This window comes from Trichomycterus rosablanca, chromosome 24 (assembly GCF_030014385.1).
Source record: "Trichomycterus rosablanca isolate fTriRos1 chromosome 24, fTriRos1.hap1, whole genome shotgun sequence".
NCBI lineage: Eukaryota > Metazoa > Chordata > Actinopteri > Siluriformes > Trichomycteridae > Trichomycterus > Trichomycterus rosablanca.
In genome coordinates, this window is record NC_086011.1 from 16,523,772 (window position 1) to 16,541,161 (window position 17,390).

Here is a 17,390-nt window from a genome sequence, read left to right on the forward strand (position 1 = left end):
CATATAAGAGCTATTTAGAGCAGTTATTCAACCTTCTGTATGTGTTGGGGATTTATAAAGTATCTATTTATCTGTCTGTGTGTATATCTATCCATCTGTCTGTCTATCTATCTGTCTGTCTGTCTGTCTGTCTATCTGTCTGTCTATTTGGCTGTCTGTCCATTTATCTATCTGTCTGTCTGTCCATCCTATTTATCTATCCATCTGTCTGTCTATTTGGTTGTCTATCTATCTATCTATCTATCTATCTATCTATCTATCTATCTATCTATCTATCTATCTATCTATCTATCTATATTTGTATAAGGAAACCTTAGTACCCTATTGAAACTGTCTGGAGGCGAGGATCAAACCCATGTTCTGAAGATCCGGGCGTCACTGTACCAGTGGATTGAATCCAGGTCCCAATGGCACATGTTCCTCGTTGCACTCAATCTGGGGTATGTTTGCACCTTGTGCCCAGTGCTTTCTCTAAAGTTAATGGCATCCTGCCCATGATGTGTTCCCATCCCAATAAAGTGGCTACTAAAAAATAATGAATTAGAACTTTTCAGGATTGGTCCCAACTCACCAAGAAGCAGCCAGGAAAATAGATAAATCCATTATAAATGAATAAATAAAATGAAGGATAGATCTAAGTCCTGCAAGACCCTGATTAGAATAAAGCAGTTTCTAAAAAATTACTAAATTTAAGTATTTAAAAAACAACGGTAGGCAAGCCATAGCCTAGTGGTTAAGGCACAGGACTAGTAATCCAAAGGTTGCTGGTTCAAGCCCCGCCACTGCTAGGTTGCTGCTGTTGGGCCCTTGAGAAAGGCCCTTAACCCTCAATTGCTCAGACTGTATACCGTAACTGTAATGTAAATTGCTTTGGATAAAGGCATCTGCTAAATGCATAAAATGTAAATGTGGTATACATATACCAAGATACCAAGATAAAACAGTAACAAAAACAAATTAGGAGTAGATGTAACTAGAGGTTAAATATTATATTAGAAGTAGATGTTTATTATATTTTACATTTACATTTTTGGCATTTAGCAGATGCTTTATCCAAAGCGACTCACAGTATACATTCCAAGCAATTGAGGGTTAAAGGACTTGCTCAAGGGCCCAACAGTGGCAACCTGGCAGTGGTGGGGTTTGAACCAGCAACCTTCTGCTTACTAGTCCAGTACCTGAACCACTAGGCTATAACTGCCCTATTATTCTACATTGTTCCTAGGTGAAGGAGAGTGAATGAGTGAGTGTGAATAAGTGAGCTGGACTCTCGCCATAATAAAACCGTTACTGCAGATGAATGAATGATGACTTTCCATAGCAGGTGTTGATTTGTCTAGTTACTATGGCGACCGTTGATGAGCGACTACCAAACTGTCCAATCCAGTGACGATTTTACGTTTCGAATGAACTGCTAAACCAATCCGAGCATAGAAGGCGGGACTTATCGGAAAACGGGTGGGACAAAATAACGCACCTCAAATGGTTAAATTTTTCCCCTCTAATAAATCAATCAGACACTTCTGAATGTTTTCCTCACTCGAGCTAGAAAAACTGAGAACAGGCTGAAGGTAAGGCTCGGTTAGCGTGAACATGTCTCCCTGTCACTTCAGTTATTCATGTGTGATCAGCATTACCGGTGTTCAATAGAAAAGCCCTGCTGAAGAACAATCGCGGTTAGCAGCTAGCTCGGCTATGTCTGAACGCCTACACTAGCGTACTACGTAGTATGTCAACAGTAAATAGCCCGTCGAAGCCGCGTAGCTGTTTGGAACACTGTTTAGTATGTAAGTACGCGGGCCAGTATAGGAAGCCTTTGTGTTTGTGTACTAACGGGATGCTGTGTGAGAGCTGTCATCAGCAACGCTGCACTTCAGCTGCACATAACGGTCCTGCAAAAATAACAGCATTATTAATATTATTATTAATGAGCAAACAATGATTTTTGCATGGTAGGAGAATTATTTGTTCGTATGCATTTTTTTATTTACGAAATCCTTCTCAAAACATTATAAATATGGTTTAACTTCTTAACTGGAAATGGCCTAATAGCATTGGGTTCTATTAAACAACACTTTGCAACATTGCATGGATTAATGTTGTTTTATTTGATGACACATTTAGGATGTAGATTTATTGGTGTATTTTAATGAAATAACTGCCAGTTTTGTAAGCTATACTTATTACTCAATGCCCAGCTGATAGGGTACTTTACCTTATTTTACCTTACTTCTAACTTGTATGTACACTCGTCTGCCAATTTATCAGCTATACTTGTCCTATACAGCAGATTGCAGGACAAAATTACAAAATAAATAATGGAGTTATCGAATTAGGACTAACTTGTGCCATACATGTTCTTACAGGTGTGTGTGTGCGTGCGTGATGTCCAGTTGTATGTATTTGTGCATAATCATCCTATCATTTTTACATTTTTGGCATTTAGCGGACGCCTTTATCCAAAGTGACTTACATTACAGTATACAGTCTGAGCAACTGAGGGTTAAGGGCCTTGCTCAAGGGCCCAACAGCAGCAACCTAGCAGTGGTGGGGCTTGAACCAGCAACCTTTGGATTACTAGTCCTGTGCCCTAACCACTAGGCTACGGCTTGCCCCTATCATACATATAACTTTATGTGATTTTAGAAATATATATATTTCTTGCATAGTGTCTGTAAAATCCATGACAATGTAAAGCTCACTAGACTGTAAACAGTGTCACATTTGATCCAGCTACTTTTAATTAATGGTAGTCTTGCAACAAAAGTGTGAAATCACCATAAAATGTTTCCTGGACAGATTAGTCCATAAGTCTTTAAAAAGTTAAATATATTCTTATTTTTTGTTTGTTTTTAGAAATCTTCTTTGTATAGTTAACGTTTTATGTAAAGAACAATGTTTCTTTGTTTGGCCCACCCCCCATTTCAATGACTTTTTTAAAGAAGTGTCATACATCCCTTGATAAGGAACAGTACATTGGTCATCTTTAATTGCATCCTTTGTTGTAAATGTCTTTGTCATAATACATTTCCATCCAGATATTACCCTAAGCTTAAATATTTTGTTTGCTTTTCAGCTAGGAGACCTTCAACATGGGCTCTAAGCGGAGGAGGGCCACCTCCCCGTCCAGCAGTGTTAGTGGTGGAGATTTTGAGGACAGCCAGCCAGCACCAACCCCTTCAAGCAGTCGCAAGAGAAAAAGAACACCTAACATTCCCACTGTTGATCCAGTGAGTAGCTCGTAAATGACAAATCTTACCATGAACAACGTCAAGTCAGTTTGTTGCTTTCGATTTTAATAGCTCTGTATCTGCAACTCCTTAGATTGCAGTGTGTCATGAACTTTACAACACGATCAGAGACTACAAGGACGATCAGGGCAGGATGCTGTGTGAACTGTTTATCAGAGCACCAAAGAGGAGGTGAGCTGAAAAAAGTACATGCAAGTTCTGTTTAGAATTGATTTGGATTTCAAATAGACATATGAATGCACCCACATGATACTGTGATTGAAATGCTGCATCTGTATCCCCAACTTATATATTTTTTTTACACACAAATAAAGTTTCAGTGTACAGGTTTTTATAATTTTTTATTTTTATTTTTATTTTTAATGCAATTTGAATAAGGATGGATTACTAATTGAATTAAATTTATCTCTTAAAGAAACCAGCCTGATTACTATGATGTGGTGTCACAGCCCATTGATATGATGAAGATCCAGCAGAAGCTGAAGATGGAGGAGTATGATGATGTTGAGCATCTCACACTTGATTTTCAGCTCCTCTTCAACAATGCAAAGACCTACTACAAAGTAGGATATTGTAATGTAGAGGATCTTATATATGTTGTCAGTCATTTTTAATAACCACTTCATCCTAAACAAGGTTCATACCTACTAATCTTACTACTAATCTTAGTAACTACTACTAACAAACTAACTAACACAGTTTGAGCTTTTAACATTAAATTGAGTACATTTGAAAGTGATGAATCTAATTAAGAATGGACAGCCTGCTGAAATTCAGCCAGCTCAGTGACAAGTCATATAAATTGACAAAAACCAGAAACCAGGCTCGCACCAAGATCAAGTACCCACCCGCTTTACTGACTGCACCCTTATCTGTCCCAGATGCATATAGGTAACAGCACTTAAAGGTAACCATGGCAGATTAAGTTGATTAACTGTTAAATAGATAACTATTGAAAGGTTAACATTGTGAGTTTTGATATGTTTGATGCCTTTCACCATCTACTGTACATACTATTGTAAAAAGATTTAAACCACTGTTAAATGTAATTATGAGAATTATACATTAGAGTACAATAATGTGACACTTTTTCCTTGTATAGCCTGATTCCACAGAGTACAGAGCTGCGTCTAAGTTATGGGACCTTTACGTTCGCACCAAGAATGAATTTGTGCAGAGAGGGGACTATGATGATGATGATGACGATGGTGATGACACACGAGAACATCCAGGAGGCGCAGTGGAGGATGAAGTGAGTAGGACTGAAAATATTTTTCTCTACAAATGCAAAGCTTTGGCACACATGCAGTCAGTTTTGTATCTTTCAGCTGCTCCTGTGTTTGTCTTACCTCAACCTGTCGGTGTGTTGTACTATGTTTTAGTCTGCGTCCAGTGTTAGGGAGGTTTTAGAACAGCTGCTCGACACAGTTTTGAGACACTCCGAACATGGACGTCAAATTAGCGAACTCTTCCTCAGACTTCCTTCCAAAATCGTAAGCAACATTCATGCTATTAATGCTTAAAATACAGCATAATATTTATATTCTCTTTAAGTTTAAACATTTATTCTTCTTTTTCACAGCAATACCCAGATTATTATGCTATCATCAAAGAGCCGATAGATCTGAGAGCCATCGCACAAAGGATACAGGTATCTGTTCATGTTAAAAGTTCACATTGGTTAGTTAGTCACGACAGTCTTGATATTCTAATAATTTCTATGTCCATGTGATTAGCACCAAACCCTATCACAGCAGATTACAGTTCTTGGATTACATCTGACCTTCCAGATTATTAAAGTGCCCTGAGAAATTTAGTATATCCATATTTGGTGCACAAAGAGAAAAATTCAACCCTGAAAATCCCAGTGTAAACGAATAAAGGGACTTAGATTTGTGAAACTGTTTTTGAACAGCCATTCAGTCACAGAAAAAAATCCAAAGACTGGCATAATATGTACAGTGAAGGCCAAAAAATCTTAATGCTTCCATATTTCTTTTTCACTGTACTGTGTAATATTTTTCTAGATCGGCTACTACAAATGTGTGAATCAAATGTCCAAGGATATCGACCTCCTGGTCAAAAACGCTAAGACGTACAATGAACCTGGTTCACAGGTTTTCAAGGTAACTGATCTTGAAATCCCAACACATAAGGACATTAATTGTTCTTTAGATCAGTATCTTTAATAAGATTAACTCACAGGATGCGAACACCATCAAGAGGATCTTTTCCCAGAAGAAGATGGAGCTGGAGCACATGGAGCCCATTAAGAGCAGCATCCGAATTAGGTTAGTTCGTCCAAACACATGTTCCCTATAGCAAAAAGGAATCAAAGCAGATAGACCACCACAGAGTACCCTAAAGTGCTGTTCATTGTTTGTGTTGTACCTAGGAAAAGAAAATCACTGCATGGAGACCGACTCTCATCCCTCACCATGGCTTTACAGTACGGATCAGAAAGTGATGAAGATGGCATCCTGTCAGGTACCTCTTTTTATTTTTCATGGCAGAATCACCCACCCCATTCAAGAGAACTGGAAAAATGTGCACATTAAAACTCCCTTTGCGACCCACCATCTTGAATAAACGAGCTCCTTCTTCACGCTTTATAATGGTGTTTTGGAACACTGTTGTAAACGCTGCAACACTGAATAATCAGTTCACAGTCTCACTCTTTCTTTATCAGGTTCTGTGCATTACGACGGGGGAGAATCGGAGGCTGAAAGCATCCATTCCAACATGGACATGTCCAATCCAATTTTCCGAATGTATGAGGCCATACGAGGGGGCAGGAACAGCCAAGGGCAGCTCATCGCTGAGCCTTTTTTGCAGCTGCCCCCGAGAAAGGACTACCCTGATTACTACCAGCAGATCAGCCAGCCCATCTCCCTCCAGCAGATCCGGTACAGTAGGACTCTACAACTCTACCATCACAGAGTGTCACAGTGTCAGCAGTGCCTTCTGGGTTGATGGATAAATAACATAAATCAGCAAAATGCAGCAACTAACAGAGTTTTTAAATAGTGGTTGCATTAATTGAGGTGGCATCAGAATGGCCCCCTTTTTTATCCCTGAAGGAACTGGAAGTTCTTCTTCATTAAGAATGCTCCAAATCCTACCACACATTATTTCAGACTTTGAATTTGGATCATGTATCGTTGTTTATAATTACACCACCTTGTTTTCAGAGAGAAGTTGAAGAATAACGAATATGAGAGCACCGAGCAGATGGAGGCTGATCTCAACCTGATGTTTGAGAACGCAAAGCGCTATAACGTCCCTAACTCGAACATCTATAAACGAGCTCTGAAACTGCAGCACATTCTTCAGGTACAAACACACCACACTAGATGTTTCTGGATTGTGTGACACTCGGTTTATAGAACTTTAATTGATAAAGTGTGTGTGTGTGTATGGTGTTTTTAGCTGAAAAAGAAGGAACTGTTAAGAAGAGATGATGAAGACGGGGACAGTATGCTCTCTTCTACCCTGTCAGATACTGGGAGCATTAAACGCAAGAGGTAGACCATTATAAACATTTGTATCACCACACCCAGTTGAAATATTCAAACAGTTAAGTGTACATGAATTTTTGGGTGCAGGGCAGGAATACCCTGGACAAGGTACCTGTCCATTGCTTTGGCCACCCCGCCCCTCAGACATAGCCAGTCATGTCTGTGCAGACACCCTGCTGGCCAGAGGTGGTGGGCTAGTGTTATGTACCACTGCACCACCCACCGCCTCAGTTATTTTATGAATACTTGATTAGAACACTGTTTAATTGTTTGCTTTATGGCAATGTGTTACATTTGAAGTATTTTCTTTTTTTATTAAAATGCCGTAGTTATAAGAAAACCACGAAGAAGAACCGTATGAAGGCTCTGTACCAGATCATAACCGAGGCCCGGGAGCTGGGCACTGGCCGCAGACTTTGCGATTTATTCATGGTCAAACCATCGAAGAAAGATTACCCAGACTACTATAAGATCATACTGGAACCTATGGACCTGCGCACTATAGAACACAACATCCGCGCAGACCGTTACTCCAAGGAAGACTCCATGCTGGAGGACATGAGGCTGATGTTCCGCAACGCGAGACACTACAACGAGGAGGGTTCACAAGTGAGTGCCAAAAAAGAACGAATCATGAATATATAATGTATAATAATAGAATATTATAATATACTACCTGGTTCATTTGCAGGTGTATAATGATGCCAACACTCTGGAAAGGATCCTTAGGGAGAAGAAGAGAGAACTCGGACCTACACCAGAAGACGACGACATTATCTCGCCAAAACTCAAAATAAGTAAGTCACGTGACCTGTTTATGTATGAAATGTGTAGCTGTATTGTTGTACTTCTTTCTACACTGCAATTAGGTTATCATTTGTACATAAACAAACTCAAAAAGGGTGTTTGATTAAAGGTTCAGTCAGTAATTTGTAGTCAAAAAAGTTCTCTACGACAAAATACAAACCTCGCTTACAAGACAGTAGACACATCAAGCCAGTCAAGCTCATGTACCTTTTCTATAAAGCCACGCTGTTGTATCATGTAATAGCAATAGCAGCTATAAAGCTCGTGAACTTGACCACTTACCTTCTTTGTAATTTAGAAAAAAGTGGCATCTCGCCAAAGAAGTCCAAATACCTGACACCGCTGCAGCAGAAGCTGAACGAGCTCTACGAGGCGGTTAAAAACTACACAGACAAGCGAGGCCGTCGCCTCAGCACCATCTTCCTGCGCTTGCCGTCCCGTGCTGAACTTCCCGACTACTACCTAGCCATCAAAAGACCCGTAGACATGGAGCGGGTCAAGAGCCATATGCTGGCCAACAAGTACCAGGATGTGGATGCCCTGGTGGAGGATCTGGTTCTGATGTTTAACAACGCTTGCACTTACAACGAACCAGAGTCGCTCATCTACAAAGATGCCCTGGTGCTCCATAAGGTCCTGCTGGAAACCAGGAGAGACCTGGAAGGAGGGGACGACTCGAATGTACCGGACGTCCCTCGTCTCATTCAGGACCTGATCCGCAGCCTTTTTGTCTCAGTGCTGGGTCACCAGGACGACGAGGGTCGATGCTATAGTGACTCGCTGGCGGAGGTGACGGCTGAGGACCCAGCCAATCCTGAAAGACCTCGGTTAAACTTTGAGATCATCCGGAGCAACGTGGAGAACGGGCGCTACAAGCGACTGGATGTCTTCCAGGATCACATGTTTGAAGTGCTCGAAAAGGCCAGGAGAATGCATAGGTAATGGTACTCATTTGATCAGTGGTTCTTAACCATTTTACTAGATGGCCCATAGTCATGCATTAATATAGAAATAGTAGTAGACAAAATAGGTCTATCTGTCAAATATAAAAGCAATAGTTGGACACTGGAAAAAAAATGTGTCACATTGTGCTCCCCTAGCCTATCTTCTACCGTATTAAGATCTTCTTATCTTAGCACAAGTAATAAAACTAATGTGTTTACTTCTTGATTTAATAGCTTAATTTAACTCTTTTTGTTTACAACATGCATATCAGTAATAAGGTAATGTGTTTATGAGTCTGTGCCAAGTCTGAATAATACCTAAAGAGAATCCTGTCAACTGTTTCTTTGTCCATTTATCGAAATACATCCAACACCAAGCTCTGAAGCAGGATTCACTATCAGTCTTCCTGGCATGCCTGGTTACACAGGTCTTTTTTGCAGACATATAGTTGATTCTATATGTCATAAGGCATTTAGGTGTTATTATTATTGTTGTTGCAATAAACATTGTATTTAATTAGATAAAGTAGGTCCCCACAGTACATAAATGCATCAATAAAGTTACTGTTGGTGGTTTCTGTCCCAGGACGGACTCTGAGATCTTTGAGGACTCGGTGGAGCTTCAGCACTTCTTCATCCGGATTAGAGACGAGCTGTGTAAGAACGGAGAGATCCTGCTGTCTCCAGCCCTCAGCTACACCACCAAACATCTGCACAGCGACGTGGAGAAGGAGAAGAAAGAGAAGCTGCCCAAAGAGTTTGAGGAAGACAAGCTGAAGAGAGAGGAGGAGAAAAAAGGTGAATCAAATAAACACAATCATTTTGTTTCAGTAAGTGAATGATTCCTTTTGGGTTGCCACAGCAGATCATTCATCCACATGTTTGATTTGGCACAGGTCTGGCCAGTTTTTAACCCTCTTATTTATAATTTCTGAAACTGTTATTCTTTTGTGTCTGAAAGATCGAAACATACTCTTTTCCTTTTTTGCATGGCAGCCTTACAGCTAATAGTGATGTAAAGCTTGCTTGACTGTGGACAGTGACACCTGTGATTCAGTCGATTCTAAGTGATGGAAGACCTGTTTTTTAAAAATATTTAATACTACATTAAATCTTTCTCCTATCAACTCCAGAGGCAGAGAAGTGCGAGGATTCTTCTAGCGGTTTGTGGCAGGGAGGCCTCCAGCGCACCTACAGTCAGGACTGCAGTTTTCGGGACAGAATGTACCACGTAGGGGACTATGTCTACGTAGAGCCTGCTGAGGCAAACCTGCAGCCCCACATCGTCTGCATAGAGCGCCTCTGGCAGGACGACACAGGTACTGCACTCACCACATGAGTATTTTTACAGGGCTGTCTTAGGTCTGTGGTAAGGGTACTGGACTATAAATAGTAAAGTTGCTGATTTAAGCCTCACCACTGCCTGGTGCCTCTGTTGGGCCCCTAAGCAACACCCAATCACCCAATCGTTTTGGCTAAAAATGTCTGCTAAATGTCTACCAGAGAAGCTGGACGAAACCCATAGTGGACACGATGGGAGCATTCTAAGCTACTCTCAGACTATAACTGAAGGTGTGGATCGAACCCAGGACCCTGGTGCTGCTCCACTGTTCTCCCCTCAGTACCAGACACTATACCACTAAATCGTACTGCCACACAGCTCTAAGAAACTGGGTTGGATTATTGCTTCTAGTTACTGTCTGAAGAAATGAAATTGAAGGATTGAGATATAATCAGTTCTTGTGTTTGTTTGATAGGAGAGAAATGGCTGTATGGCTGCTGGTTCTACAGACCCCAAGAGACCTTCCATCTGGCTACCCGCAAATTCCTGGAGAAAGAAGTCTTCAAAAGTGATTACTACAACAAAGTTCCTGTCAGCAAAATTCTGGGCAAATGTATCGTCATGTTTGTTAAGGTAGGGTCCATCTGCAACAGACAGTTAAAACATCATCCAATAAATATGAAAATGTTGATTAACCCTTGTATTTATTTATGCATTGTTTTTTAATTTGTGGTTTTATAACTCATGAACAGAGTAACAAGGTATAATTACTTTGTTACTGCACCGAATTATGTTATACACCAATCAGCTATCATTAAAACCACCTGTCTGTAATTCTCTACCCCCTCCTCCTGCCAAAATAGCTCCGACTTTTTGAGCCATGGACTCCAAAAGACCTCTTAAGCTGTCCTGTGGTATCTGGAACAATCCTGTTGCCTGAGTTGCCAGGTGGAGGAACTCATTGTACCACCCTTCCTCAGGCACAACCAATAGCGCCTGATGGATGCCCAGCCAGGTCGATAGCACAGCTGACATTCAAATCCAAGAGCTTGAGATCTCAGTGGTGGTGGGCTAGTGCATAAGACTGTGCCACCTAAGTGCCACGTGAATAATGCATAACATAGCTGGGGCTCTACAAGATAAAAACGTTCTTTTAACGTAATTAATTAAAAAACGTTCTCTGGTTTCTCTGGTTTCAGGAGTACTTCAAGCTCAGTCCTGAAGGTTTCCGACCGGAGGATGTTTTTGTCTGTGAGTCTCGTTACTCTGCCAAGACCAAGTCATTCAAAAAGATCAAGATGTGGACCATGCCTCTGAGCTCTGTCAAGTTCGTCCCCCGAGACGTCCCACTGCCGGTTGTGCGAGTGGCTTCTATGTTCGCTCCCAAACCGGAGAGTGAAAAACCTACAGAGCCTACAGAGGACAACAAAACTACAATACTCATCATTGATAAGGTGATTATTTTTTTTAAAAACTGCAAGCGACTTTAATCCAGCTAGTAATAGTTTTCTAGTGATGTTTTCTAAAGATTTCTGACTGAGGGAGGCATTCTTTTATTCGTCTGTCATTGTCTGACTGCACAAATACACTGACTGAATGGACACAAATTCCCACATACACACTCCAAATGCTTGTGAAAAAGCGTTCCAATAAAATACTACAGCCGCATAAGCAGGGAAAACTTTATATTAATTGCCCAAGGTTTTGGAATGGCATGTGCAAATACTTATAGTCAGGTGTCCACATACTTTTGGCACTTGATAACACTGGTTTTGTTCTGTAGGAGCGGGAAGATGTTCCTGTGGAGGTGAGCAGTGGTGAACCGGGATGCCAATATTACGAGCAGCTCTGCTACAACGACATGTGGCTCAAGATCGGGGACTGTGTCTATATCCGCTCTCACGGCCTTGTGCGCCACCGTGTGGGCAGGTAGACCAATAGCATGACGAGAGTCTTTTTGCCTGGATCCATGCTGAGAAACTGTTTGCACTAGGGAAGTTTAGTTTTATTAAAAATGATCTTTCTGTGCTCGTGTGATCCAACAGGATGGAGAAAATGTGGGTGCGAGATGGTGCAGCTTATTTTTTTGGCCCTATCTTCATCTACCCTGAAGAGACTGAACACGAGCCCACCAAGATGTTCTACAAAAAGGAAGTCTTCCTCAGTAATCTGGAGGAGACCTGCCCCATGACCTGCATTACTGGTAGCCTTTACTGTTCTGTGTCAAATCTACGTCAACCTGCAGCAAATTTTCAGTGCTTAGTTTTTGTTAATTAGCTGAATTTACCCTATTGTTTCTCAGGAAAGTGTGCAGTATCTTCGTTTAAAGACTTCCTGTCATGCCGAGCGACCGAAGTGCCTGAAGAAGACGTGCTGCTGTGCGAGAGTCGTTACTTGGAGAGTGAGAAGCAAATGAAGAAGTTTAAAGGGTTGAAACGATTCTCTTTGTCTGCCAAAGTAGTTGAGGATGAAATCTATTACTTCAGGTAAATTCATTTTCTGGAAAATGTACATCACCAATGATCTTATTTACATTAATAGCCATAACAAAGCTGCATATTTTTAGATTAAAGATGAAATTATGCTGACATTTTGAATCCAGTGGCCAGGCAAGAGATTTTTGGTGCACAGGGCAGTGGTAGCTCAGTGGTTAAGGTACTGGACTAGTGATCATAAGGTCACTTGCTCGAACTGTATTCCATCATAATTGTAACTTGCTTTGGATAAAAGCATCTGCATTAATTGTAATGTACAATTATAATTGTAATTGGTTAATCTGAGCATGTAGATAAAAATCTGTGACTTACACAATTCTGTTTCTGTTTCAGGAAACTGATAGTGCCTCAGAAGGAGCCGTCTCCTCTGCTGGACAAGAAGATTGAAGAGCTGGAGGCCAAGTTTGCAGAAATGACAGATGAGGAGCTGGACGACCTGGGTGATGATGATGGCGGCGATGGCTTAGACGGACAAGGAATGTCTCAGCTACAGACGCCGCTAGCCAGTGATTTGGATATGTTGACTTACACACCGATACAGGTACACAGTATAGCCTGTTTTGATGGGTTGTATTAATGCAAAGTTCTTTCTATCCATGTATTTTGCATTAAGGGAATATTTATTTTATCAAGCACTTTATCCGTTCAGGATCGCAGCAGGTTCCAGTTCCACTGGAAAATACTGTGTGCAAGGCAGGAATTCCCTGAATGGGGCGCCAATCCATCAGCCACTATTTAAAAAATAACTACATATTAATAGAATATTAATGATCGATCATAATATTTATAATTTTGTCTGTGCAGTCCACACCTAAGGTCTTTAAAGGCCTGTCGAAGAAAGAGGGAGCGAAGAGGAAGATCAACATGAGCGGCTACATCCTGTTCAGCAGTGAGATGCGTGCTGTGATCAAGGCCCAGCATCCAGACTTTTCATTTGGCGAGCTCAGCCGTCTGGTGGGCACAGAGTGGAGAAATCTGGAGTCGGCAAAGAAAGCAGAGTATGAAGGTAAGCAAGGCACAATATTAAAAAAGATCAGCATTTAGTAGTCCATGGGAATTTGTGCTTGTTCGGTCAAAAGAGCATTTGTATGGCTGGGTACTGTGCAGGCCACTGGAGTTTCAGTGAGAACGTGGTTGCCCATTTAGGGTCAATTACCTGTCTCTGTGTGTTTCAGAGAGGGCAGCCAAAGTGGCGGAGCAGCAGGAACGCGAAAGAGCGGCTCATCAGCAGAACTCACCAAGAGCAGGTACCCCACTAGGGGCGATCATGCGGCTGGTGCCTCCGCCGAGCCCTATGGGGACGCTTAACCACTGCATGACGCTTATGGCAGGTAACCCCTCTCAGGTGCTGTGGTGAAAACGCCCCTCTGGTGCCACACAGAGCTGCAATAAGAAGCTAACTGCTAACACATTTTTGTTCTTTAATCATTCCTACTAACTCATCTTCAAAGGAACGTTTTCTCATTTTGTATCTTAATTTTGGTGCATCTGTAGTGCATGTGCAATAACCATGGACATTTGTGTATCTGTGATTCCTGAAAATAACAAAACAAAACGCTGTCTTACTTAGAATGACTCTCCGAGGTCAGTTGGCGAAGGATAATCATAAATATCTTCTCATTGATAGATGGGGCGGCATGGTGGCTAAGTGGGTAGCACTGTCGCCTCACAGCAAGAAGGTCCTGGGTTCGATCCCCAGGCGGGGCGGTCTGGGTTCTTTCTGTGTGGAGTTTGCATGTTCTCCGTGTCTGCGTGGGTTTACTCCGGGTGCTCCGGTTTCCTCCCACAGTCCAAAAACATGCAAGTGAGGTCAATTGGAGACACTAAATTGTCCATGACTGTGTTCGAGTAACTACTGTTCCTGTCATGAATGTAACCAAAGTGTAAAACATGACGTTAAAATCCTAATAAACAAACAAACATTGATAGATGTGTTACAGTGTTAACTGACTCCCCTACATCTGCCTTTAGACTTCCATTAGTAGTAGAAAATGTGTTTGCTCTTAGTAAAAGTGTTAAAATTATTGTTCATGGGACTCACACTTACTGTATGCTTATAATAATACAGCCCATCCTTTGAAAGGGTCTGTTCTTAAATGTGATGTTGTTTTATTCAAATATTATTTCACCTAATCTGTTGCAAGTGCATAAACTCTAACATCCATCTTAGCATCCTGTCTTTTTTTAGCAGCACTGCATAGCATGATCTCGCTCTCTGTAGTCTCGCTGCATGTCTTACTGATGCATGGATCTCTTGTGTTGTCATCTTTCCTCCTGTCGCTTCCAAAAGGCATGATGGGTAGCTGTTTTCCACTCATGCTGCCCCCGCCAGGTCCCATCGATGGCTCTGTTAGCATGGCTGGCATGCCACCACATTCCCTGCCTGCCTTACCCTACCATTTTGCACCTGCCACGATGTACTCGGGTAAGGACAGCCACATGCCTCAACCACCTGTGCAGTTGCTTCCTGTCTGCCTCTCAAACTCAAACTGAAGGGGGCTACCTGTACCATTGCCTGGAGGGTCTGGAGTGATTCTGTATTGAGAATTCCTTGCTCTGGATTTCCTTCCATATACAGTGTACCAATACATCATTGTATTGGGGTACAGTATTATTCAGTAGCATAAACTGACAGAAATATTTCAGCTTTTAACATTCTGTGGGTTTTTTTTAGGGTTTTAGGGTCTTTACCATATATTACTGTCATGAGTTTATAATTACTGTGCATCATAAGCTCATAAATTCTCATATATAAACTGTATGAATTGTATGGCTGATTTTACAGGTATGAATGGAATTACCCCTGGATCTGCAGCAAACCCCTATGGAGCTCAGGTAACGTGGAATAACATAAAGGCAGAACACAATGTATTATAAAGTATTATTGCTCATTGAGCACTTTATACTCATCTAGTACATACTGTAGATCCATTATTTATTTTCTAAACTGTACCTACAATAAAGGGAACTTGGCAATTACTAACTGTAGCCCACTTTGGCATCCCTAAATCTCTAAGTAAAGATTTTTAATAAATGCGTTTTACTTTGACAGCTTGGACTCAGTCAGTTAATGTCCCAGTAGCCTTCTAGCAGGTTTTGAGTCACTGCCTGACCTAGACAGTAAGGCTGTAGGTTCATTTGTTCAGTTATGTTCAGTGCCTTCAAGTCTTGTATCCTCCAGATCTGTGCTTCTGATCAACCTCATAAAGAGATGTGCTACTCATTTATGACAAGTAGGGCGCTATGGCGGCACAGCTGGTACAGTGGGTGTGGCACAGCAACATGGGTCTTGGGAACCTCTGGAGGATTTATGTGTGTTCTGCTCATGTCTATGTGGGTTTTCTCTGTGTATTACTTTTTTACACATACTAAAAGCAGAAGGTGGATTGGCAACCCTAAATTGCCCCTAGATGTACGTAAGTTACTGTGTGAGTTGGTTTTGCCCTGTGATAGATGGATGCTTTGTTCAGGGTGTTTTTTGGGTGGCACCAGATCCAGCATGAACCTGACTATGATGAAGCTGTGTGTGTGCCTCTACAGGCCGGTATGACGGGCACCAATCAGCAGGCTCCTCCCCCTTACCCTGGACAAGGCCAGCCGGGCCAAGCCTCCCTTCAGCAACCCTCCACCCCGATATTTGTGGCTCCGCCACCGAAACCACAACGACTCCTCCACTCTGAGGCCTACCTGAGGTACATAGAGGGACTCAATGCTGAGTCTTCCACTGTCAGCAAATGGGACCAGACTTTATCAGGTTAGTGCTACCTACACTCTGGGATGACTTCTCTATCTATGATGCATCAATGAAGCATAAAAATGCTCTGTGTTTTTATGTGTTACCTTAGCCCGACGGAAAGATGTACGCCTAACGAAAGAACAGGAAAGCAGACTTCCGACTCATTGGCTGAAGAGCAAAGGTGCACACACCACTATGGCTGATGCTCTGTGGCGCCTGAGAGACCTGATGTTGAGAGACACACTAAACGTTAGGCAGACGTACAACATCCAGAACATCTAAACCAGCAGGGCCAGACTTCAGAACTGGAGGTTTTTGAGAGTTGAGAGTTGATCAAATACACCTGATTCGAGTCAAGGTCATCAAAGTCTTTGACATGAAGAAGCACTATACTGTGCCAGCCAAAAGTGGAGTCTGGTACTGTTAATCCAAACCATTCCGGTTCATTCATTAACACAAGCGTCACCTTATAGTTTTAATGTGTGGTTTTGTAAATCGTCCTGCGTAATCCTTTGTGTGTAATTTGATTCATAGCACTTTGAATGCACATGCGTTTTAGTTTCTTATCAACTATTGCTATAAAATAGACATTTTCATGCAGTTAATGCCTTCATTGTCCATTTGGCATTTCTATGATAGACACTTTTCATAAAATGTTACCAATCGATTATTGCTGCCTTTTTTAATTAAATTATTTAGTCTTTTGCTTCTACTTTTTGACATTAGTTAGAAGAAAGAAAAAAATAATAAAATGTAGCATGTGGGTGTTTTGAAACCCAGCATTGGTTCTGTAAGTGGTATCCTACAGTAAGTAGGTTGTTTCTGTTTTTCAAAGGAATCAATTTCCATATATTTTCATTTATAAAGCATTTGAGAGGGCAAATGACATTTGCTGCTGAGCCATTTCAATAAATTCCATTTCACAGTATTTTCTGCCTTGTCATTTAAACTTTGATCAAGGATACAATTTCTGTAGACAACTACTATGAAATAACTACACTTGTTGAATTTATGCCATCCTTTCAAGTTAGTCTGTCAAATTCTACCTAAATACAACGTTCCGTGGTGGTTGTGGGTTTGCTGGGCAGGTCCACCCAATTAATAATGAATTGAAAGCCTAACCATTTGAAGGTACACTTGTCAGTGCGCTCGTAATGCTGGTCCAAGGCCTGGATAGAAATACAGTACAATAGAAATACAATCCTCAATTTCCTTCGGGATTAATAAAGTATCCATCCATCCATCTACAAGGATTGCGCCAGGAAGCGCATCTAGGGAAAAAGTATTTTTATATTGTTGTGTTAAAGAAACAGACTGTGACTGCAGACTGTTTTAGATTGGTGTTAAACATTGCAGA

General features: G+C 41.4%; 1 protein-coding gene and 1 long non-coding RNA gene across 3 annotated transcripts; one reads left to right on the forward strand and one right to left on the reverse strand.

The window, feature by feature from the left end:
- The first annotated feature begins 1,714 nt into the window (after window positions 1–1,714).
- Window positions 1,715–16,961, forward strand: pbrm1 (polybromo 1). 2 transcript variants are annotated; one of them, XM_062986170.1, is made up of 30 exons: window positions 1,715–1,787; window positions 3,077–3,230; window positions 3,325–3,422; window positions 3,667–3,814; window positions 4,354–4,503; window positions 4,634–4,744; window positions 4,834–4,902; window positions 5,279–5,377; window positions 5,457–5,542; window positions 5,647–5,738; window positions 5,941–6,157; window positions 6,443–6,584; window positions 6,681–6,775; window positions 7,099–7,378; window positions 7,461–7,566; window positions 7,875–8,514; window positions 9,107–9,318; window positions 9,654–9,839; window positions 10,278–10,435; window positions 11,002–11,256; window positions 11,586–11,731; window positions 11,848–12,005; window positions 12,105–12,288; window positions 12,631–12,838; window positions 13,102–13,303; window positions 13,473–13,628; window positions 14,588–14,722; window positions 15,083–15,132; window positions 15,838–16,051; window positions 16,143–16,961. In XM_062986170.1, the coding sequence occupies exons 2-30, from the start codon at window positions 3,093–3,095 to the stop codon at window positions 16,313–16,315; spliced, it is 4,908 nt and encodes a 1,635-aa protein (XP_062842240.1). In that variant the 5' UTR covers window positions 1,715–1,787; window positions 3,077–3,092; the 3' UTR covers window positions 16,316–16,961. The 2 variants fall into 2 exon arrangements, with proteins under 2 accessions (XP_062842240.1, XP_062842241.1); XM_062986171.1 differs by lacking the exon at window positions 14,588–14,722 and having other exon boundaries at window positions 1,717–1,787; window positions 13,473–13,544.
- On the reverse strand, window positions 9,210–13,192 carry LOC134301478 (uncharacterized). Its single transcript, XR_010007455.1, has 4 exons — window positions 13,109–13,192; window positions 12,610–13,028; window positions 10,314–10,446; window positions 9,210–9,293 (listed from the first exon to the last, which is right to left on the reverse strand). It is a non-coding gene; the product is annotated as an uncharacterized LOC134301478 (long non-coding RNA).
- Window positions 16,962–17,390: the final 429 nt, after the last annotated feature.

What these genes read in the sequence shown, in the direction of transcription:
- pbrm1 (XM_062986170.1), top strand. Translation starts at nt 3,093, where the DNA reads ATGGGCTCTAAGCGGAGGAGGGCCACCTCCCCGTCCAGCAGTGTTAGT. An exon ending in GTGCGCCACCGTGTGGGCAG is followed by an intron (nt 11,732 to 11,847) that starts GTAGACCAATAG and finishes GTGATCCAACAG; the next exon opens with GATGGAGAAAATGTGGGTGC. An exon ending in CTGCATGACGCTTATGGCAG is followed by an intron (nt 13,629 to 14,587) that starts GTAACCCCTCTC and finishes CGCTTCCAAAAG; the next exon opens with GCATGATGGGTAGCTGTTTT.